Source organism: Dendrobates tinctorius, unplaced genomic scaffold (genome assembly GCF_039654945.1).
Source record: "Dendrobates tinctorius isolate UK_male_01 unplaced genomic scaffold, ASM3965494v1 ptg000513l, whole genome shotgun sequence".
In the NCBI taxonomy this organism is placed as follows: domain Eukaryota; kingdom Metazoa; phylum Chordata; class Amphibia; order Anura; family Dendrobatidae; genus Dendrobates; species Dendrobates tinctorius.
The window spans coordinates 103,665-127,936 of NW_027362172.1; the positions used below are offsets into that span (position 1 = coordinate 103,665).

Genomic DNA, 24,272 nt, shown 5'->3' on the forward strand with positions numbered 1-24,272 from the left:
ATAGACTGTAAGCTTGCGAGCAGGGCCCTCACTCCTCTTGGTATTTGTTATAATCTACTGTATGTGATTATTGTTATGCTGTAATGTCTATTGTCTGTACAAATCCCCTCTGAAATGTAAAGTGCTGCGGAATATGTCGGCGCTATAAAAATAAAATTTATTATTATTATTATTATACAGTGCAATATGTCAATAACTCAAAATAATGCAAAACAAGAAAATATATCCTTTAACCATAGATAATTAAATCCTTTTTTAGAGGAATATAATATTTTATTTTTTAAGGGATTAACTAATGGAAGTTTTATAGGGCGGGTCGTTATGGACGCGGTGATACTAGAGAGCTTCTGGACCCATTAACTTACATTGAGTCAGTCAAATCCACAACAAAACCGCAGGTGTAAAAAGGTTTGTGGATTTGAGTGCCAAAAACGCTGCAGAAAGGAAGGAGGAAGAGTGTGTGGGTGGAGAATATGTGTGAGCGGAAAAGATGTGTGGGTGGCCATCTGTGTAGCTAGTTATCGTCTGATAGGACGACTACTCCCATCCGGCTATGTCTGCTGTTACATATAACAGTGACAGCATGAGCCGATGATGGGACAGTAGTAGTCCCATCATCCGGCGACTGTGTTCAATTGTAAAACAAAAAAAAAAAAATTCATACTCCCCAAACACCTAATCCCTGATGCCCTCGATCTCCTACAACAAAAATAAAATAATAAACCAACATATACTTACCTTTCCGCCGTAGTCCTAAATAACGAGTGTCCCAAGACGATCTCGCATGTAGAACAGTCACATTGAGAGATGTGACCACTCTATCCGGCCTCTGGCGATACACGGACAGGAGATAATCCTCCCTCAGTGTATCACTGCGCCACCGTGAGAGTTCACCAGAATTCGTGCTGTCACTTCAGTAAGGTGCCCTGGAAGGGGGGTTACGAAAACGCTGAATTTCAGGAAAGCAAAGTTTGATCAGCTTAGAGAGGACCTTCGCCGAATTGATTGAGACAATGTCCTCAAAAATAGGAGCACAGAAGATAAATGTGAAAGATTTAAATCAGTTTTACACACCCACTGTGAGCTAGCCATACCGTACAGAAATAAAAGGGCTAGCAACAGGAGAACACCAATGTGGCTAAATAAGGATGTAAAAAGGGCAATAAATAACAAGAACAAGGCATTTAGAAAGCTAAAACAAGAAGGCAATGAAGCATTAAAAAGTTATAGAGAAAAAAATAAAATGTGTAAAAAACAAATACATTTAGCAAAAGTGGAAACTGAGAGACTCATTGCTAAGGAAAGTAAAACAAACCCCAAACTATTCTTTAATTATATAAACAGTAAAATGATTAAAATTGATGGTGTCGGCCCTTTAAAGAATAATGAGGGTGAAATCATAGAGAGCGATGTGGGTAAAGCAAATGTTTTAAATATTTTTTTCTCAACAGTGTTCACACAGGAAAAGGATTTGCTAGGGCAAATGCAGAGTGATAATGAAAACTCCCCATTAAGTATTACTTGCCTAACCCAGTAAGAAGTGCAGAACCGCCTTAGTAAGATTAAAATTGACAAATCACCAGGCCCTGATGGCATTCACCCTCGGGTATTAAGGGAGTTAAGTAATGTGATAGACAGGCCTCTATTCCTTATATTTAAAGACTATAGAAACAGGGTCTGTTCCTTTTGATTGGCGGCAAGCAAATGTGGTACCAATATTCAAAAAGGGGTGTAAAAGGGAACCTGGAAACTATAGGCCGGTAAGCTTAATATCTGTTGTGGGTAAAATTTTTGAAGGGTTTCTAAGGGATACCATTATGGAATATCTCAATGTTAATAAATGTTTAACTCCATATCAACATGGATTTATGAAGGATCGCTCCTGTCAAACTAACCTGATCAGCTTCTATGAGGATGTAAGCTCTCAAATGGACCAAGGAGAATCATTGGATGTCATTTATCTCGACTTCTCTAAAGGATTTGACACTGTCCCACATAAAAGATTGGTAAGTAAGATGAGAAAGCTTGGGCTAGGGGAAAATGTGTGTAGATGGGGAGGTAGCTGGCTTAGTGATAGAAAACAAAGAGTGGTTATTAATGGCCAGAGCTACTAGTGGGGTACCACAGGGTTCTGTATTGGGCCCCCTACTATTTCATATATTTATTAATGATCTAGTGGATGGCTTACACAGTAAAATATCAGTATTTGCAGATGATACAAAACTATGTAAGGTAGTTAACACAAAGGAGGACAGTTTGCAACTACAGACAGATTTGAGTAAATTGGAGAATTGGGCTGAAAAATGGCAAATGAGGTTTAACACAGATAAGTGTAAGGTTATGCACATGGGAAGGAGAAACAGATGCTATAATTACTTACTAAATGGGAAACTGCTGGGGAAATCAGACATGGAAAAAGACTTGGGCATCTTAGTCAATAAGAAGCTAAATTGGAGTGCCCAGTGTCAGGCAGCTGCCACCAAAGCAAATAGGGTCATGGGATGCATTAGAAGAGGTCTGGGGACACGAGATGAAAACATAATGCTCCCTCTGTACAAATCACTCGTCAGACCACACTTGGAGTATTGTGTGCAATTTTGGACGCCGGTGCTCAAGAAAGACATTACGGAACTTGAAAGGGTTCAAAGGCGGGCTACTAAAATGGAGTTGGTTCACTACAATAACCAGAAAGGTTATCAAAATTAGGTCTAATTACTCTAGAAAAGAGAAGACTTAGGGGAGACTTAATATATATGTACAAGTATATCAGAGGGCAATACAGAGATCTCTCCAATGAACTGTTTGTACCAAGGACTGTGACAACAACAAGGGGGCATTCTCTTCGTTTGGGAGGAAAGACAATTTCTGCACCAGCATAGAAGAGGGTTCTTCACGGTAAGAGCAGTGAGGCTCTGGAATTCTCTTCCTGAGGAAGTGGTGATGGCCAACTCACTGAATGAATTTAAGAAAGGAATGGATGCTTTTCTTGTGAGTAACAGTATAGAAGGTTACGAATAACAGAATATTATAGGTAGATGGTTGACCCAGCTTAGGGGAAAGAATTTTTTTCCCTATGGAGAAAATTGGCTTCTACTCTGTGGGTTTTTTGCCTTCCCCAGGATCAACAATGCAGAACAGCAGCACTGAAAATAGGATGAACTAGATGGACATAAGGTCTTCCTTCAGCCTTCAAATCTATGTTACTATGTTACTTGCGGCACCTCTGCGGGAGAAAATTCTCACACAGCTTTAGTTCCGTGAGAGCACAAACTCCGGTGAACGCTCAGTAATACACTGCAGGAGCAATTACCTCCTGTCAGTGTATCGCCGGTGGCCAGGTAGAGCAGTACCAATGTGACTGTTCTACACGTGAGATTGTTGTGGTACACTCGGTAAATGAACTACGTTGGACAGGGAGCATTTATGTTGGTTTAATATTTTATTTTTGTTGCAGGAGATCGAGGAATTCAGGGATTAGGCGATGTAGTAAGTATGGTAAATTAAGATTTAATAAAGGAGTCTGTGTGATTATTTCAATTAAAGGACTTTATTCTAGCTGTGTGTTTACTTACAAAGTAACTATAGGCTTAGTAATGGATAGGTGTCTTATTGATGCTTGTCCCTTACTAATCCGTGGGCTTGATGTCACCGGACAATACAAAGGTGACATCAACCCCACAAATATTACCCCAATTGCCACCGCAAGTGGGAAGAGTGAGGCTAAGTGCCAGAATTTTCTGGGGCGGCTGAGAGCTGATGTTTTTAGCCTGTGGGGGTAGCAATATACATGGCCTCTTCCCAGGCTATTAAAATCAGCCCGCAGCTGTCTGCCTAGCCTAGCCAAACAGCTCTGAGCCGATATTAATAGCCTGGGAACCTTTCTGGCTATTGGTTCCTTCCCAGAATATTAACATCAGCCCTCAGCTTTTCCTCTGCTGGTTATAAAAATTAAGCGGGAGCCCACACAATTTTAAAACATTTTTTTTAATGAAAAATAAAGACACTGCGTTTTACGCAAATTTAGTGTCTTTTATTTAACTATGTACCATTTTATGAGGGTATCTGGCTGACCCATACCTATATAATATATTCACTTGTTTTGTGTGTGTAAACATTGTATTTCACATGGTATGTAACGATGTTATGATCTTCAATGGAGAATGTAACAGAATGAAAAAGAAGAGGTTGGACAAAAAAATGACATCACAATTTTTTTTTTTGTTACACAATATATCTCTACTTTGCTTACAAAACTGCAGACAAATCCGTCGAGAAAACTACATGAAAAGCCGAGCAGAGTTTCAACTGCATTTTCTGCCAAGAGAGGCAGAATCCGCACAGAATTTTACAAAAGCAAATCCGCAAGGTGTGCACATAGCCCGAGAAAACTGCGTCTTTGTAGAAGACTGATGCATTTGTCAATAAAGGTGCAGCAGGCCGCATTGCTGATAACGTACTCCAGTAACCATAGAAACAGCTGAAGCGAAAAACTGAGAAAAGAAACATTTCTGACTGTCGCAAACGTCTTGGCTATGGCTGTCTCTTACATTAACATATACAAGGTCTCCAACGGGAGTCAACCTGATCCGTGACCGTCAGCATGAAACCACAGGCACACCGCTCACACTCCTCCCCCGCCTCTCGCCTGCCATATAAAGCGTCGCACTCACTGACGTCACGTAGCTCCGCCCCTCTCGTAGCTTCCGGATACGCGATGGGAGGGGGGCGCTGCGTCGAGTGTGACGCACTTCCTGTTTTCCCTCGCGCGTTCTCAGCTTCCCCGTCATGGCACCGCCGAGCCGCTGGTATTTCACCCGGGAGCAGCTAGAGCGCAGCCCTTCCCGCCGCGCCGGCTTGGACCCGGATAAGGAGCTGTCGTACCGGCAGCAGGCGGCTAACCTCCTGCAAGATATGGGCCAACGGCTCAATGTGTATCCTTCCCTGGCCTGCGCTTGTCAGGAAGGAAGGCCTGGAGCTCGGCGCCTGTCCGCGCCACATGAGGGGAGCTGTGTAGGCCCTCTGCATGCAGCCATTTGTATGTGTGGAGCTAGAGCTCAGCTGCGACCCCTGGACTAGGCGCAGCCCCGTGTCTACACGCGATAATGTCGTGACATAGGCGTGATGGAGGGCCTGTGAGAGGTCACAGTGTCCCCACTACACGCTGTAACCATGGTTACCTGTGCCGACCATTGAGGTGGGCCCATCATTCGGAGCGCTGACTTGTCCCTATATTCTCAGGAAGCTGATCTTGCGTCCGGGGTCTAAAGCAGAAAGAGTGACGTGTAATCCAAGGCACACGAAAAATAAAAACCGCAACTACGTGTGATAATAAACTGCAGACCTGTGTGGTGTCGTTAATCAAAGAAATCCCGCGTTCACTTTTTATTTTTAGTGTGCCCTGTGTTCTGAGGGAGACCACTGACTGCATAGAGAATGTATCACAGGTTGTGCAGGATCAGGAAAACATGGCAGGTGTCCTTTACAAATGGCGCCACCTCTGACTGCGCGTCGTGTCTGGTATTGCCACTCGGCTCAGCTACAGTGAGTGTGCCAGAGAGGCAATGCCGTGGACCGGTGTGGTTCTGTTTAGATTAAAGGAAGGTTTTGTTTTTTTTACCAGTCTAATACTTGTTCATAGACGTCTGTATTTTACCGGTATTCACGTGCTCATTCTGGTGAAATAAGCATGGGAGTAGGGAAAAATGGGACCTCGCTTACAAGTAAAAATGTTCACACTGGCTGTACCGTACATCGCAATATATAGTAACGTGTGCTGCTGCAGTCAGGACATTACAACTGTCTGACCCAAAATAAAACCTGAAGCTCCGGGGCCCCAAGTCAGAGTTTGCAGCAGAGCCCCTACTGTCATGTGTGATTACTGATAACTGTACAGCAGGGCAACCTTTTATTTTATCAGGCTCACGAGCAAGCTCAGCCCCAGTCGTTTGGGTGGATTTACATGCACTATACAAATTTGCAATTGATTTAGTTATTTGAATGGAGTTTGTGGAAATGAAACCTTGTCCTGCTCTAAAACAACAACATTTCGTTGTTATGGAACAGGTTTTAAGTTTCAGCAATTTCTGTAAGAAATCCATACTTGAATATATTTATAGGATCGGAAATAACGTCATTGGGGTCCGACCCTTGGGTTTACCATTGATCCAGATAATGGGGCTTTGTAGAGTCGTGTCTTGAGTGATTAGAGAGTTGTGTGTCCTATTTTTAACTCTATGGGACTGACAAAAATAGGTGAGCAGTAGAATTGGTGTAAATTCATTCACAGGGCCCAGTCCATCAACCACGTCCATAATCTGCGATAGGGAGCTGAGAACCTCATATTATGTCATTGCATCTGTGACTTGATTATCTGGCCAGTCATGACATCATTGTTGCAATGTATGCAATGTTATGTCAGTCCGTCTAATTAAAATAGCCTTAAAGCATAGTATTATGTAAGGCTTTGTGCCCACGATCAGGAAATAGCAGCGCTTTGGAGGCAGCATATTTTCGCTGTGTCCAAAACACGTCACGCAGGTAAATCCGCATGTGTTCACTGAAGATTGCGGATTTACCCCATCCAATACATTCTGTTGAACAGAAATTGACATGCTGAGACTCGTAAACCCACACCACTAGTGAGTTTACGCAGCGTCAAATAGAAGAAGCACGGTGGGAATGGGATTTCTATAAATCCCATCCACTGTGCTTCTAATGTACAACACAGAGTTTTGGATGCAGCACAGGTGAGCTGCATCCAAAATACTGCTATTCTGGGTAGTGTACATTAAGGCTGGAGTCACACTGCCGTATAACTCGTCTAATAATCCCATCTGACTGGCTGGCACCTCTCCTGACCCGAGCATGACAGCATGATGGATTACTATGCAGATGTCAAGCTCAGGTCAGAAAAGCCGACAGCCAGTACAAGTTTTACCATGCGATTCTCGCATGAGAAATACGTCAGTGTGTCTGCCCTGAGAGGCGTCTTTCAGCGACCTCATAATTTTGACATTGTCAATGGACTGGGTCCTGAAAATCTTTTTGCACCAACTCTAGTGAACACTGTGCTCAACTATTCAGTGCCATTGACAAGGAATGGTACAGAAACCTAGGTATATGAACCTAAGATTCATTCAAGACGCAGCTCTGCAGATCCCTGTTCTAGGGAAGACTGGGGGTTATAGCGGTCTGACCCCAGCAGAAGTAGTAAGCTAGGGAATAACTTTTCATCTTGGGAAGCCCCAATAAACATTGTAAATGCCTGACAGATTCCTAAGCCAACTAAATGTAAGGACAGTGCGCCTTCTTTTCAACATTTATTGTATTTTTGAATATTTGTTTTTCCTTAGTTTTATTAATGTAGATCTCAGCTGACCATTAATACAGCTATTGTCTACATGCATCGTTTCTATATGGTCCAGTCCTTTACAAGATTCCACCGTAATGTAAGTGATTGTATAGTTTCCTTTTTTTAAAATGTGCTATCATTTGTAAAGTACAGTAACTCGAGCTTAGGAACACATCCTGACGTTCCATAAAGTTACATGCTTATTGTGTATTCAAATCATATAACTGAATATGTATACCTTAAAGGGATTGGCCATTTTATCTTCAGTTTAACAAACTGCACATCACTCCTGTCTGTAGAATAGCTGCTAGTGACCAGACTTGTCCATCGGCTTTATCCAATTGAAGAACGCTGCAAGGGAGAAGGTTATTATTTTACTTGTTACAGGGATAGGGGTGGTCACATGCTTCCCCACCAGCTGTCATCTTGAAAATAGAAGAGCTGTGCAGTCTGTGAGGAAGGCAGCAGCAAAAAGCGCAGGAGGAGAATCTGTAATACCTAAATAAATACCGTAGGTGACAGAAATCATGTCCTCAAAACATTTGTTAAAATAAAGATAACGTTGCCATCCCCTTAAATCTTTATATTTTATAGTGTACACAATAGCTTGTGGCTTCCTAAACTATAAGTGAGCGTATGCCTGACATTTGGTAACAAAAGGTTTGACAAAATGACATACTTCGACATATAATATGCCCATGACAAGTAACGCAATACTTCATGTATAAATTTGAATAAGAAAAATACATCTGAGATCAGATAATAAGCTTGAAAACAAAGGATTTTTCCGGCACAGGAGATTTTACCATAGAAAACGTCATCTTTATTCAGAAAATCTTCATGGTTAAAAAACAATACATGAGGGGGAAGCCCCCAACGCCTGACACGTTTCGGACCTGAAGCGGTCCTTCCTCTAAGGCCTTAGGGTATGTGCACATGCTGCGGATTCTGCTGCGGATCCGCAGCAGTTTCTGCTGAGTTGTACAGTACCATTAAAATCAATGAAAAACAAAAAACGCTGTGCACATGCTGCGGATTTTCCCGCGAAGATTTGCTGCGGTTTCAAATCCTCAGCATGTCAATTCTTTGTGCGGAATCCGCAGCAGTTTTACACCTGCTCCATAGTACAGATGTCAAACCGCAAGCTAATCCGCAGATAAACCGCAGGTCTTTTGACCTGCGGATTTTGCCAAATCCGCAGCACAATCCGCAACGTGTGCACTTACTCTTAGAGGAAGGACCGCTTCAGGTCCAAAACGTGTCAGGCGTTGGGGGCTTCCCCCTCGTATTGTTTTTTAACCATGAAGATTTTCTGAATAAAGATGACGTTTTTTATGGTAAAATCTCCTGTGCCGGAAAAATCCTTTGTCTTCAAGCTTATTTTATACACTTTCTATAATGAGATGCTGAACAGTTGTTTCCTTAATTTTTTTTATTATAACAGGTGATTATATTAAATAAATAACATTGATAAATGACTAAACATATTATGTATTTTTTTCATAACCTCAGACTGTAGCACCAGCCGCGTTGTTTTTAGCAGCTAAGGTTGAGGAACAGCCTCGTAAGTTGGAGCATGTTATCAAGGTTGCCCATGCTTGTCTTAATGCTCAGGAACCCCTACCAGACACCCAAAGTGAGGTATGTGATAGTGATGTTATATGTGAATAGCCCAGCATGTAAAGCTGGCCATACATGGTACATTTCAGCCAGATACAGTAATTGGCTGAGATTTGTGTTGTGTAGATGTAACTGCATGTCTAGGTAAAAATACTACTTGATATCTCACAACATATTGAAAAATTGTTTCAATAACCTAACCATGGCACAGCCAGAGTTTGATGGCATGAGATCCCTCTCTAACTACATAATACTGTGATGGATATTCCTATTTTGGTGCTGAAAAGTTTCCATATAATACTTAACAAAGATGGCCTTTGTAGTATACATTATACAAAAAGAGGAAGGTTGTTTCTGTCAGTGGTTGCAAATACCTGCATTATTCTACATGCACTGCAAAGATACATTACATAGACTTCTGGTCCTGTACCTGTTTGCAAAATGCTAATTACATAGTTGCCTGTTTAAGGGCTCTCAGCAGAACTTACTCTGAAAGCAATATGTTTACTAATGTATACAATGGGGCTGAGCTACTAATCTTGCTTATTTTCTAGAGAGTGTAAACACAGTCTTTCCCAACATCTGACATACATATGCGGCGCAGGTGTATGTAGCAGGCTTAAAAGATCAGCTCATACCTTTCCTGGCAGATCATGGCTGTGTTATTAAGCCATCTTCTGCGTCTAACAGCAGCAGGTTTAGCTGCAATATATGACAACAGTAGTGATGAGTGAGTATACTTGTTGCTCAGGTGTCCTCCCAGTATTTTGGCGAGCTCGGAGATTTAGTTTTCGTCGTCTGAGCTGCATGATTTACAGCTGCTAGACAACCTGAATACATGTGGGAATTCCCTAACAAACAGGCATTCCTCACATGTATTCAGCCTGGCCAGCAGCCACAAATCATGCAGCTGAGACGACGAAAACTAAATCTCCGAGCACGCAAAAATACTCGGAGGACACCCGAACAACGAGTATACTCACTCACGACTAGACAGCCGCATTTAAAGGGGGAGGGGGATTTGGTCTGTTCAGTACACTCATTGAAGTGATCGTAGGGTACCAACAGGTTACCTGACAGTCAGGGGTCCCCCATGCCTGTCATTATGGTGCTCCATTGAAACAGATTCTACTGCTGGGCTTCAAGCTAGACTGTGATATTTACTATATAAAGCAAAACAGTTGTAAAATATATATTAGTCTGTTGTTCCTCATCCATGTGCGGCATGTAAGTGTATTGCAATGAATTAGAAGGGAACTGAAGGTAGCTGGATAAATAGTTACAGTAGACAATGTTCCTCTCTGACCCCCCATAGTCCTTTATTTCCTACTAACCCCTCCAATCTTCACACATAGTAATGAACTGTCATCTCTCCCTCCATCCTCCTCATCTCTTCCTCAGCATACAATCCTTTGCCTCCAAAACACAGACAGCCACCTCATCCCCCTCCCACCTACTAACACTTTCTCTGCTCCTCCTCACTGCGGTCATATCACTCCAAATCCTGGTCCTCCTCACAACATCCCCACAGTCACTTCTAACTCCAATTCACGATCCATTACAAATTTCCGCAAATTTTCTTACATTGTATCCATTCACTGAGCCCCCACATCCCCAGTCGCTCTAAGGCCTCTTTCACATTTCAGTCCTTTGACATGTTAGGCGTCGAGTTTCCCCTACTGCACAGGGGGAATCTCAAGCCATGTCCTCTGCGGTCTCCCATTCCTCTGCGGCCGCAGAGATTGCTGCTCAGCAGAGGCGTCAGTCCAGACGTCTTGCCCAGGCTAATGCTAGGCATCTGATTGCTCCTTCAGGCTCTGCTGTAACACCATGCTTGAATTAGCAGCAAGCAGACGCTCCAGGGACTAAGTCCTTTATTTTGCCTACTGAGCATGCCCGTGAGACGACCTCTCATTGGAGGTCGGAGGTCTCCTGCGCCTGCTCGGATTGGTCCACCACTAGGAAGGTCCCGGAAGGATGCCACTATAAAAGAGTCGCATGGCCGCTTGGCCATGCGCTACTATAGACTCTTGTTACTATAGGGAACTGTAGTTAGAGTCAGCGCCTACCAGTGGCATTGCCTTGCGCCACAGTGCTTCCAGGTCAGCACCTCACTTAGCGCCATATTGTGCCATCCAGCACAAGGCACATTAGTACCGCATTTACTGCAGCGCCTGTCAGAGCAGCGTCGTGCACACGTCTGTAGTGTTAAAGTGCGCTTTCCAGTCCTAAGTCTAGGCTGGTTAGTGGCGTCCGCCAGTCTGGCACTGCATGCACTTTAGTGCGGTATTTACTTACTTAATCCTCCCTGGCACCGCAGCTGCGGCGCAGAGTGATGGTGAGTCTAGAGGGACTTCGACCCTGTGTCTTGGGGCAGATTCCTGTGACTTTACACCAGCGCTCACTTCACTGAGCTCTGTGAGCTTAACAGGCTTCGGTGATTATATTCGGCGGTAGTGCGGCTCTGTAAGGCAACAGAGTCCGCCTCATACACACCGGGTGATGTTAACCCGCTTATGTTCGCTTATTACACCGCCATATAGTATCTGCCATTACTTAGCTGCAGTATTCCATCACTGCACGGTGGACCCCAGGCTGCGAACGCACCTCATTATTTTATTATTTGGTGCGTTCCGCCGTGCTAACATGACGTTGAAATCCGCCGTTTTTAGAAAAAAAACGGATCCGCCATTTTTTTTGGGCGGAATCCGTTTTTCCCATAGATTTACATTAGTGACGGATGGTCGTCCGTTGCATCCGTTTTTCGACGGCTCCGTCATAATTTTGGCGTCTGCTGTCTGGAGTGGACGGATATTGAAACGTTTTTTTGTCTGCATTGAAACAGCGGATCGCGACGGATCCGTCGCTGTCCGCCATGTGCTATAATGGACACCGATGGGCAACGGATCCGTTGCAAACCGTCAACTGACGGAATCCGCCAAGGGATTCCGCTTTTTTATACTGAGCATGCCCGGAAGAGCTTCCATTCATGTCATTTAACCCCAAAAGCCGTTATTGCACCGGAAAAAATCTCTCTCTCCTCTCTCTCTCCCTTTCCAGAGTTCTGTTCCTTTAAATTTCATACACTGGCGGCTACGGCGGATCCGTACAAATTTTCATACATCTATTATATTTTCATTACTAACAAACTTTCCTTCATTAGTATCACTGAAACCTGGCTCACCCCCTCTGACACAGCTTCTCCAGTTGCACTTTCTTATTATGGATTCCATCTCACCCCCGCCCCAGCAACAAGCATGGTGGACAAGTTGTTTTTTTTCCTGTCAGATAACTCTTCCTTCACCCAAATTTCACTGCCACCCTCCGTTACTCTCACGACTTTTGAGGTGCACTCTATGCGCATCTACTCCCCTGCCAACCGGCTGCCGTTTACTGCTCCCCAGAGTCAGCCACCACCTTTTTTGATCACTTCACCACCTGGCTTCCTAATTTCCTCTCTGCTGACATAATAATGATATAAGCATTCAGACTATCAAAGGTTCAAGTCCCATAAGCACATTAATAAAACTAAATAAAAAAAATGGAAAAAAATACATCAAAGTTAGTATCATTCCTTTTCCCCGTTTAAAATAAAGTTATTTAAAAATTACCGTATTTTTCGCTTTATAAGATGCTCCGGATTATAAGACGCACCCCAAATTTTGAGGAGAAAAATAGGAAAAAATGTTTTTTTAATAAAATGGTGGTGCGCTGGGTCCCCCCGGTGCCTGCCACCGGGCTCTGTCCCGTGCTGCGTGGGGGGCTCTGCCGTTCCATCCATGCCTGTGCGGTGGCTTGCTTCCTGGAAAATGGCCGCCGCGCAAGCGCAGATGGAGAACTCGGCATTGAAATCTTGGGAGATGCAGGAGGGACCCAGCGCGGCGGCAGCACCCAGAGGACCCAGCGCGGTGGCGGCAAGTAACGGACACCCGCAGCGACAGCACAAAAAACGTATGTTTGCATGGTAAGACGCACCCCTATTTTCCCCCCCAAATTTGGGGGAAAAAAGCGCGTCTTACAAAGCGAAAAATACGGTGTACATATTTGGTATAAATGTGTCCATAAAAGTCTGATATATCAAAATATTAAACAAATCAATCGAATCGGTAAATATCATAGAGAAAACTATAAAAAATGTCAGAATTGTAATTTTTCTTTAGTCACCACAACACCTAAATACAAGTAGCATAATAAGCGATCAAACCTTTGTATGTGTTCCAACATGGTATTAATAAAAAGATCAGCTTGCCCGCAAAGAACAAGCCCCCATACAGCTCTGTTAACAGAATAATGAAAAAGATTTTAAAAAACATTTGGTAATGCCATAAGCCTGAATTGGAGAATCATTATGGCAGGTCATTTTTACCATCCAATGAACGCCGTAAAAATAAATTCCAAAAAGCAATTACCGCACATTTTTTTTTTTTAATTTCATCACACTTAGAATTTTTTCACATTCTCCATGACATTGTTCGGTAAAATGAATGGAGACATTCAAAAGCAGGGCTGTGGACTCGGTAAGCCACAGTTGCGACGCCGACTCCTGGATTTTATCAGGCTCCGGCTCCGGCTCCGACTCCTTCATAAATGGCCAATTCATAACAACAAATTTACTTTTGTAAAATATTAAACATCGTGCTTATTCAGTTTCTCACCATCATATAAGTAATCAGACCATTTAGAGCAAAAACTACATTTATTAGAATACAATTAGAATATAGCAAATAACTTTTATAAACTTTTCTAAACTGTAAGTAAATATGCAATAAACAATGCAGTTAATAAGAAGAAATCTATAAATTTGTCCTCAGAAAAAGTATTGCCTCTGTCAGATCCTCCTTCATGGATGCCCTCAAATCTGATCTAATTATTTTGAGAGCAGAGAACAACCTGTCTACACTAACTTGTGTTGGTGGCAAAGCAGTAACAACTCGGGCAACATCTCTGACAATGTCAGGATACAGAGGAATCGCTTGTTGCACTGTTATTTTTGATGAACGGTCAAATTTCTCAATTTCTTTTAGTGCGCATGAAAAATTCTGCTGAAATGTACTGGCTGTGTTCCTTGATGGGGATGACTCTTCTTCTATGCGGGAACGCTTTGCACGGTCCTTGTGATCCAAATATTTTTCGAAATTAAATTCTTCATCAGTTGATGATGAGGGTGAAGATGTGGAAGGATGACCAAATTCTTCTTGTTCCTCCTGACTGTTCTGCAACCCTTTCATCCTTACTGCTATTTCAAACAGAGCTTCTTTTCCTTTACTTAGCTGTTGATCATCTAGAAGAATCCGATGCATTGGGTCTACATAAACAGCTGCCAAAAGAATGTTATTTTGTAATAGTAGCTCCTCTCTCCGTTTCATTGATGTAGCAATGCCACTTGCAATTAACCCTCCTCTTTGGGACAGGCGAAACATCAGGTTCTTCCACTCCTTTAAGAAAATACCTGGAGTTAAGTCCTCTGCTTGTAATTTTTTAGTCACTGTAAATGGGTGCTCTAGCAATTTTTCCAGCTCAGTCACCTGATTCCACTGACTTTCATTTAGCATCAGTTGAGGGTTAGCCATGTCTACAAGAAAGGTTTTCAGTTCAACCAAGCGCTGAATCATTAAGTACTGCCCCATCGTATGGCTTGATCAATAATTGCCCCTTTTCCAGCACGTCTCTTCAAAATTGAGTCAACTTTAGGGGTTCTGGCAACAGTAGCCAATTTTCTCACCTTGCCAATCAGTGCAGCAGCATGTCCTTCTTGCAGACTGTCTCTTATAGCCAGCTGTAGCGTATGCACAACACAGCGCATGTGATGAATGAAAGAACATATTGACACAGTTTCAACAAGATCATCTAAACTATCATGTTGCTGTTCATCTGAAGCAACTTCAGTTTGCTCCTCAGTTACAATACTGTGTTCCTCTATTTCAAACATTTCTGCGTCTGTGGACCCAGAATGTTCTTCTAGCTGCTGGTCACCATCATTACTCTCATTCATTAGCTTAATAGTACTTATCATATTTGAAGCATTGTCAGTTACGACAGAAAGAACTTGCTCTTTTTTAAGTTCATAGTCTTGCAGAACCTTTTCCACCAAGACCTGGAGAAACTCACTGGTGTGATGAGCTTTGGTGTCTTTTACTGCCAATGTCTTGGTAACTATTTCATTTTTGTCACAAACAAATCGGACATTGATGGCAAAATAGTTCACTCTGTGACGTGTGCAGGCATCCATTTTAAGAAACAGAAAGCGTCCCTTGAGAGTTTTTTTAAGTTCTTCCTTTTGTTTAAAAGCTTCTTCGATTACTAATTTTCTAATACTCTCTCTCTCCAGAGAAACACCAAGCTTGCGGGCCAATTCCCCATTCAGACACATAAAAGCTGGTCGTGAAAATAATGAAATAGGCACACTATCCTTTACAACAAGCTCTATGATGTTTTTTAAATGTATCTACTGTCATTGTCACAGTAACTTTGTCACTGACAAAATATCTTGCAACTGATGGCTGCAAAGTTCTCTGCTCCTTTGTTTGGCTGGAAGAGCTGGGCACTGGTTCATTGGTTTGGATGCAGTCTTTCTCATCCACTGCTTTCAGTACTTCTGGATGAAAGCGCTGTAAATGTCTCTTTAGATTAGAAGCTCTGGTAGGAGCATTTTTATCTTTGCCTGAATATGCACTCATCTTGGCTTCACAGCATTTGTTTTCGTCTGGATCATTTGTCATACACTGACAGACATAATGTTTTCTATCTTGAGTGATGGTGAAATGTTCAAATACAGCTGATTTAATGTGATGCTTCTTTGACATTCTCAGGTTTTTAATTCTGCATTCACAATCCAAATGACAATTGTTTTTCCTAAAAACAATTGTACAAAATTATTGCCAGGTCGTACAACTGATATAGTGGTCAGTAATACTGTTATTATTCCTCATGTACTCACAGTTAACTGATGCAAAGTTTGTTGAAAGGATAATACTTCTTACAGTCTTCCTCTTCTGAGTAGCAGGCAGCTGTGAGATGCTTGGAAGACGCACACCTAGTATGATCTAGTCTAGAGGAGGAGCTTTACTACTAAGAATTTGCAACACATTTTCACTTTCAGTTTCATATATTGTAAGTAGGGGGGTTGGGGCAGCATGAGGTTAACCAAGTATAAGATTAGATAAGGGCAGTGGAGAACAGTGACACACAAGAAGTAAGAAATGTCTCTATCTCCAGCAGAACTGCTTATCACTGTTGTTCATAGTTTGATAGAACATATATATTTGAGTAACATTTATAAAATTCATATGAAAGTTCAATTATGAAATATTAATACATTTTTTTTAAAGCTGGAGTCGGAGTCGGTACATTTCTACCGACTCCGACTCCAACCAAAACTAACTCCGACTCCACGACTCCGACTCCACAGCCCTGGTATCTACTGTCATTGTCACAGTAACTTTGTCACTGACAAAATATCTTGCAACTGATGGCTGCAAAGTTCTCTGCTCCTTTGTATGGCTGGAAGAGCTGGGCACTGGTTTATTGGTTTGGATGCAGTCTTTCTCATCCACTGCTTTCAGTACTTCTGGATGAAAGCTCTGTAAATGTCTCTTTAGATTAGAAGCCCTGGTAGGAGCATTTTTATCTTTGCCTGAATATGCACTCATCTTGGCTTCACAGCATTTGTTTTCGTCTGGATCATTTGTCATACACTGACAGACATAATGTTTTCTATCTTGAGTGATGGTGAAATGTTCAAATACAGCTGATTTAATGTGATGCTTCTTTGACATTCTCAGGTTTTTAATTCTGCATTCACAATCCAAATGACAATTGTTTTCCTAAAAACAATTGTACAAAATTATTGCCAGGTCGTACAACTGATATAGTGGTCAGTAATACTGTTATTATTCCTCATGTACTCACAGTTAACTGATGCAAAGTTTGTTGAAAGGATAATACTTCTTACAGTCTTCCTCTTCTGAGTAGCAGGCAGCTGTGAGATGCTTGGAAGACGCACACCTAGTATGATCTAGTCTAGAGGAGGAGCTTTACTACTAAGAATTTGCAACACATTTTCACTTTCCGTTTCATACATTGTAAGTAGGGGGGTTGGGGCAGCATGAGGTTAACCAAGTATAAGATTAGATAAGGGCAGTGGAGAACAGTGACACACAAGAAGTAAGAAATGTCTCTATCTCCAGCAGAACTGCTTATCACTGTTGTTCATAGTTTGATAGAACATATATATTTGAGTAACATTTATAAAATTCATATGAAAGTTCAATTATGAAATATTAATACATTTTTTTTAAAGTCGGAGTCGGTACATTTCTACCGACTCCAACCAAAACTTACTCCGACTCCACGACTCCGACTCCACAGCCCTGTTCAAAAGTACAACTGGCCCTTCAAAAAGAAGCCCTCATATTGCTATATCTTTGGAAAAATAACACATTTTTTGACTCTTGAAAGAAGGGGAGGAAATAACCAAACCTCAAAAACGAAAATTGAGTGCGTTCGTAAGAGGTTAAAAGCACCAAATGTAATCACAGGGAATCTCGGAAGATAACTGTTGTCCAGTTTTAGAAACTTCAGTCTAACTTTTTACGACCACTTGGTTGGTTTACATGAACCCCAATGAACCTGTACTTCATACAATGGTAGCGGGTGTATGTATGACAGATGCCTGCTGTATTGTGGGAGATTATAACCCCCATGAGTGTATGCTGCTGTCGCTAGGAGGCTGACACTATGCAAGAAAAGGAAAATTATCTTCTCCTCAGTAGTATACACCCACCGACAGGCACCAAGTACCTCAGTTTAAGCTTAGTGTCTGTAGGAGGCGGATCTGGATCTGATCCCAGATCTGCATTTACCCTTGCAGGTTCCTTGTTTGTGTTTATTAATCTTTTCCCCTTTGTTTTTCATATTCATCTTTCGAGAGTAACAGGGTGTAATTTCTCACCCTGTTTTCCCGTATGTATGCAACCAAGAGAGCAGTGTGGTGTCACCCACATTGCCCACTCTCGGATCCGTAGGCAGGACTTTTTCCCGTCACCCTTACTGGTGTTTCAGGGTGATTCCCGGTGGCCAGTCCTTGCCTTTTCCCCTCCTCACCCCTCTACTCGGAGAGGGATGAGAGGAAGACGGTTGTCACCAGTGGTGGCCTCCCCCTTCTCGTCAGGGGTTGATGCCGTCTTCTGCACAGTCTGAAGACGGTGCGGGAAGGAGGATCCCTGATGCCAGTGACTCTCTTACTCCAGAGGGCTCCTGATGTGATCCTCATCTGCGAAGAGGAATCGTGGACTCACCTGCCAGGAATGTATGTATCCTCCACCTGCAACAGTGCAGGCAGGACCACAAACAGGGACAGAGCACTTTTAATAGCCATGGCCTTTTTTCCACTATTTCCTTTCTTCCCTGGCAGCACAGGCAGGACCCCTTTAATTTTTTGTCCCTTAACAGGGATCGGGCGCCTTTAAATCAGCCGCGGCCATTCTCCATCTTGGCACGTGTCTCCTAGCGCTCTTTTTTTCTGCACACTGGCCGCGCCGCCTCTCTGCCGAGCATTTGCATCTTCGCGCTCTTTTCTGGCCATCGCAGCTCCTTCTCCGGCCGGGTCACGCCCCCTGACGCCTCATCTGGCGCCTCAGGGTTGACCACGCTCCCGGCGTGTCAGCCAATCGGATCTTGCCTTTCATTTTCACAGGCCGGCACATTAGCCCGCCCACCTCTCTGCAGCGTGCGGCTGTACCTGGTCTCCTTGGCCATCTTAGAGCTCCTGACCTTCGTTAACGCCCCTTGGTCCTGTCACTCCTGGTGCCGAGGCGGTACGGCTAAATCTGGGTCTTTCTGCTAATTTAGCTCCCGGCTTTAGGACTTCTCTCAGTCTCCGTGTAGCCACGTCCCCTTACCGGCCCCCGGCCAATCAGTGCGCGCCTTGCGCTTAGCCACACCGCCTTACCGGACCCTTGGCCAATCAGTGCGCGCCTTGCCACACCCTCTTGCAATGAGTGCGTTTGTTTTTTGCCTAATCAGAGAGAGTGTGCCTCTCTCTCCATGTCACCCGAGACACGCCCCCAGCTTGGCGTGTCTCTGCCTGCAAGCTTGTGAAGAATCATGCACCATCTGTAGATTTGGGCACTGTCTGTCACATCTACCTCAGGATCCAGAGGGCACAGCAGGCGGTGTGTTTCTATCTGTAACAGCGTGAAGAACCATGCATCTACTTCAGACTCCAAAGGGCACAGAAGGCATCCATCACTATCCTGCACTGGATCTAGGAGACACTGCAGCCTGAGCAGCGACAGCGCTGTCTTTGTTATCAGGTAGGACCAGCTCAGACTGGTTGTTTTCTCCCTCTTAGGGGCTTAGCTATCCCCGGCAGTAGTCTTAGTCTTCACTTATGCCACAATCTCAGGCATTCCTGACCGGATAATCCACGATGCCTTTGCCATTTGTAAAAAAAAGAAGTGGCCTTCTGGCCAGTCTTCGTTCTTTCTGCCCGTCCTGCAGCTCCTCCACCGTGTCTGCCCCACAGGAGTTCCCTAACGCCCGGGATGAGAGCACTTCCCTCCCTCTTGAGTGTGCTGTTGCCATGTCTCCGTTGGTCTCCGACCTGACAGAAGTTTCATAGTCCCTGGTCCAGGTCCTGGAGCGACTTTCACATTTGTCTTCTGCCACCAGTGCTCTGAACGCCTTTTTCGCACGCACCTGACCGCGACATTCACAAGGATAAATCAGTACAGAGCAAAGGAAGCAAGCCCGGGTCCCTCTGCATCTGCCCGGGATGAGAGCACTCCCCTCCCTCCAGAGTGGGCTGTTGCCATGTCTCAGTTGCTCTCCGACCTGACAGAAGTTTCATAGTCCCTGGTCCAGGTCCTGGAGCGACTTTCACATTTGTCTACTGCCACCAGTGCTCTGAACGCCTTTTACGGTGATTCACACGCACCTGACCGCGACATTCACAAGGATAAATCAGTACAGAGCAAAGGAAGCAAGCCCGGGTCCCTCTGCATCTGCCCGGGATGAGAGCACTCCCCTCCCTCCAGAGTGGGCTGTTTCCATGTCTCAGTCGGTCTCCAACCTGACAGAAGTTTCATAGTCCCTGGTCCAGGTCTTGGAGCGACTTCCACATTTGTCTACTGCCACCAGTGCTCCGAATGCCTTTTACGAGCAGTCGCACGCACCTGACTGCGAGATTCACAGGGAAAAATCAGGTACAAGGAAAAGGAAACGAGCCTGGGTCCCTCTGCGTCCTCTTGGATGCATTCCTCATGCTATGCCCCTCCTCGGAGGTGGGTTTTGGGTTGGATGTGGATAACCTTATCTTGGCAATTACCCAAGTTTTGAATCTAATGGAGGACAAGTCAGCGGCTCTGGAGCACTCCGTTGCCCCCAACGGGTGAAACGTTCTTCCCGGAATTTCCCTAATCACAGGGAATTTAAAACGATTATGTCTAATCACTTGGAACTCCCTGAGAAGCGTTTCCCAGGAAGGAAGCAGCTGCACATTCTCTGTCCCTTTAGCCCAAACCTCATTGATATTTGGGCAGAATCCCCTAGAGTGGATCCGCCGGTTTTCTTCATCTGTCCTCCTGGATAGTCTTCATCTCCTAAGGAGTTTACGGATAGACAGATTGAATCCTTGGCTAGGTTAGCCTTTAAAGCAGCTGGAGCCTCCTTCTCCTCCTTTTTTTGCCTCCACCTGGGTAGCAAAGTCTATATCCTTCTGGGCAAGTATGCTTCCTCAGGTTATTCACCAAGCAGCTCCTCCGGTGGAGTTGGCAGACTTGAAAGGTCAAATTGTCCATGCTGTCAGTCTGAGCGTCCTTTTTTATAAGACGTTGTTGCTTCAATTTCGTTCTTCTCGGTTCTTCTCTGCTTCAGGGACTTCCGCCCAGTCTTCAGGGTCCCGTGCCGACAGGTTCTCCTCGGCGTAACGGGTCACCCCCACCCATGAATTACTCCAGGGTGGGAGTCCGGCATTCTTTTCCAAGAAGTATGGTTCGACGACGCCTGGTTCAGAGAGATAGTCACGTTTCTGTTACAGAAGAGACTTTTTTCTTCCCCCCAGGAAGACGTTTCTTTCGGTCGCCCCCTCCGAAACATCCGTCTCAGGCCTTCCCTGTTACACACAGGGGTAATCCTACCTGTTCCCTGGAACAAACAGATGTCAGGGTTCTACTCGAATTTTTTTCTTAGTCCCAAAGAATGTTGAATTGTTCTGTTTGTTTTCGGACATCAAGTGATTCAACTGTCATGTTCAGATCCGTCTTTTCAGGATGGAGTCCCTACGTTTGGAACCGGAAGAGTTTCTTTGTTATGTAGACATTCCTATTTGTGTTCAGAATCAAAGATTTTACGGTTTGCAATCCACGAGGATCACTATCAGTTCTCGGCTCCTCCCTTAAGCCTAGCCTCCGACACCAGAGTATTCTCGAGTCAGGGCAGCGGTCATGGCTATCCTCCGTTCCAAAGAAGGACGATCTATTAATCTAAGGGCCGTCATGCCGAGATTGCGACTAGAGTTTTCAGATCACCTCGGACACTCTGGGCACGAGGTTCCACACAGCGTCCTTATCTAAGGGCCGTCATGCCGAGATTACGACTAGAGTCTTCAGATCACCTCGGACACTCTGGGCACGAGGTTCCACACAGTTCAAGCTTGTGTCTCCCTTCCAAAGGAGAATTTGTTATCTCTCACCCAGGGGTTCAACACTCTAAAGTGTCAGGCTCATCTCCTTCTGAGATCCTGCATGAGAGGTCTGGGGACGGTGATTGACGCCTTGGGACCAGTTCCATACCTGTCCTCTTCAGCTGGCCCTCTTGTCGGCTTGGGACAAGAGGACCTTCTCTATAGACCGACCTGTGCTTCTGCCTCTCAAGGCAAGGCAGTCTTTACCTGGTGGACGCTATCAGCTTCAGTTCTACGAGGAAAGTCCTTCCTTCCCTCCGGTGGCAGATCATCATCTCCAACGTCAGGCTTCTCGGGTAGGGAGCAGTCTTCATCAGAGTAGGGTCATGGGAACGCCCGATCAGGGCAATTTTATTTGCCCATCGCCGCTGGCAGACTTTCCTAGCAGGCCAGCCAGTCCTTATACAGTCGGACAGCGCCACTGCCGTGGCTTTCATGAACCGTCAAGGTGGGACTCGCAGCAAATATATTATGTTGCAGGTAACCAGGACTCTGCGACGGGCAGAACGTTTCTTTTCTGCCACATCAGCCTTGCACATTCCGAGGGTGGAAAATTGAGCAGCTGATTCTCTGAGCTGTCAAGATCCTGCATCGGGCGAGTGGTCTTTCGGCCCCGTCGTTTTTTTTTTGTTTGTTTTTTTTCTACAAGATATGCCAGAAATAGGCACACTGGATGTTGCCCTGATGGCGTCTCGGATGAACCTTAAGGTTCCTCAATACGTAACCAAATCCCGGGATCTCTATACATCGGTTGCAATGCTCTGGTAGTCCCGTGGTTACATTTCCATCTGCGTTTTTCTTTTTCCATCCCTCCCCTTGATTCCGTGAATCGTAAAAAAAGTTATAGGCAGAAGGGTGTCCAGTAGTCCTGATGGCTACAAACTGACCAAGACAGGCCTGGTACCCGGAGCTAGTGAACATGCTCATAGACGCTCCCTGGAGGTTTTCATACCGTCCGGATCTTCTTCCGCAAGGCCGTCTCTTCCACCACAGTTCACAGTCTTTTAAGTTTAATGGCAAGGCAGTTGAGACCTACTTCTGAGAGGGGCTGGTGTTTTCCCATCAGGTCATTCTGACCATGTTTTGGGCAAGAAAACCTGCATCCTCGCGTATCTATCACTTACTGGAAGACCTTCTTCCGGAGGTGTGAGGACAACTATTTGGTTCCGTTTTCTCTTCTTAGTTGCCATTAGGCTATCAGGGGAGTTTCTGAGTTGGCGGCATTATTCTGCTGTTCTACGTTCCTTTTCATTTCACATGAATACAGACATTGTCCTTCCTTCGCTATGTCCCTCTCCGGTCCATTCACTGGAGAACTCCTTCTTGGCAGTTTGTCGCCAGGCCTCGGCTTTACTGATTGCAAGGCCGCGACCTGGTCATCTTCGCACATCCTTGTAAGGTATTATGGAGTTCATACTCATGTCTTGTCCGACGCTGGCCTAGGAAGGAATGGTGCTGCAGGTGGTTACCCACCGGCCGACCTCAGTCTGTTTTTTCTTTGCATTCTTTCTGTTTCCACCCTTGGGGACTGCTTTAGGACGTCCCATGATTACCTGTGTCCCCCAATGAAGCAATAAAGAAGGAAGTATTTTTGGTACTCATCGTAAAATCTCTTTCTTGGAGCCTTCATTGGGGGACACAGCACTCTCCCTAATTGTTTGTACCGTTTTTGGGCCTACATGCCTTTGTCGTTGGGCCGGTACATATGTTGAGTTGTTGGAGCTAATGTTCCTTTTTTTTTTGCCTTGTGTCAGCCTCCTAGCAACAGCAGCATACACACATGGTTACCTTTGTCCCAAAATGAAGGCTCCAAGAAAGAGATTTTACGGTGAGTACCTAAAATGCTTCTTTTCCACATTTGAAAATAACATTTTAAAATCAGCAAATTAAGTTGTTGTTTCTGTAAATATCTGACGTATGGAAATATGAAATTAGTTAACCCGTACTGAAAACGGTGTAAAGAAAAAGTGATAGAAAAGCTAGAATTGCCATTTACAAAAATGAAAAAAAAAAATATATATAAAAAGATATCAAAACATTGTATATACACAAAAATGGTACCAATAACTACAGCCCTCCATTAAAAAAATCCAGGGCCTACATAAAACTAAGTCTACATAAAAATTAAAGAATTATGGGTTTTAAAAAAAGGTTATACAAGTTATTTTTTTACAAAGTTCTGACTTTTTTTAACCACAAAAATAAAAATATGTACATGTTTGGTATCTCCGCAATAGGTCCAACATGAAGATTCATGTTCCCAGGTCATATTTATGTCACAAAAAATGCCGTAAAGTGAAACCCAAAAACCAATGATGGAATTTTTATCATTTCACTCAACTTAGAATCATGTTTCAGTACATTGTATTGTTAAGTGAATGGACTCATTTAAAACTACCACTTGTCCAGCAAAAAAACAAGTCGTCCTGATAAAGCTATGTTGACACTACAATTAAATAATTTAAAAAAAAGTTACGATTCTGGTAAAAGTTGTTAAAACAAAAGTGAAAAACAAAAAAAAAAGCCTGGTCCAAAAGAGGTTAAAGGGGTTGTCCACTACTAGGACAACCCCTTCTTAGTTTGGCCCCGATAAAGTTATAAAGCTTATACTCACCTCCT

General features: G+C 43.9%; 1 protein-coding gene across 2 annotated transcripts in view; it reads left to right on the top strand.

Moving 5' to 3' along the window:
* The first annotated feature begins 4,686 nt into the window (after window positions 1-4,686).
* CCNT1 (cyclin T1) overlaps window positions 4,687-24,272 on the top strand; it is an 85,439-nt gene continuing 65,853 nt past the window's right edge. Inside the window, exons 1-3 of one of the 2 annotated variants that reach the window (XM_073564979.1) lie at window positions 4,687-4,931; window positions 7,367-7,448; window positions 8,864-8,992. In XM_073564979.1, coding sequence (XP_073421080.1) covers window positions 4,786-4,931; window positions 7,367-7,448; window positions 8,864-8,992 — 357 coding nt within the window. In that variant the 5' untranslated portion in view covers window positions 4,687-4,785. The remainder of the gene's footprint in view (window positions 4,932-7,366; window positions 7,449-8,863; window positions 8,993-24,272) is intronic. The other variant, XM_073564980.1, reaches the window with a different exon arrangement.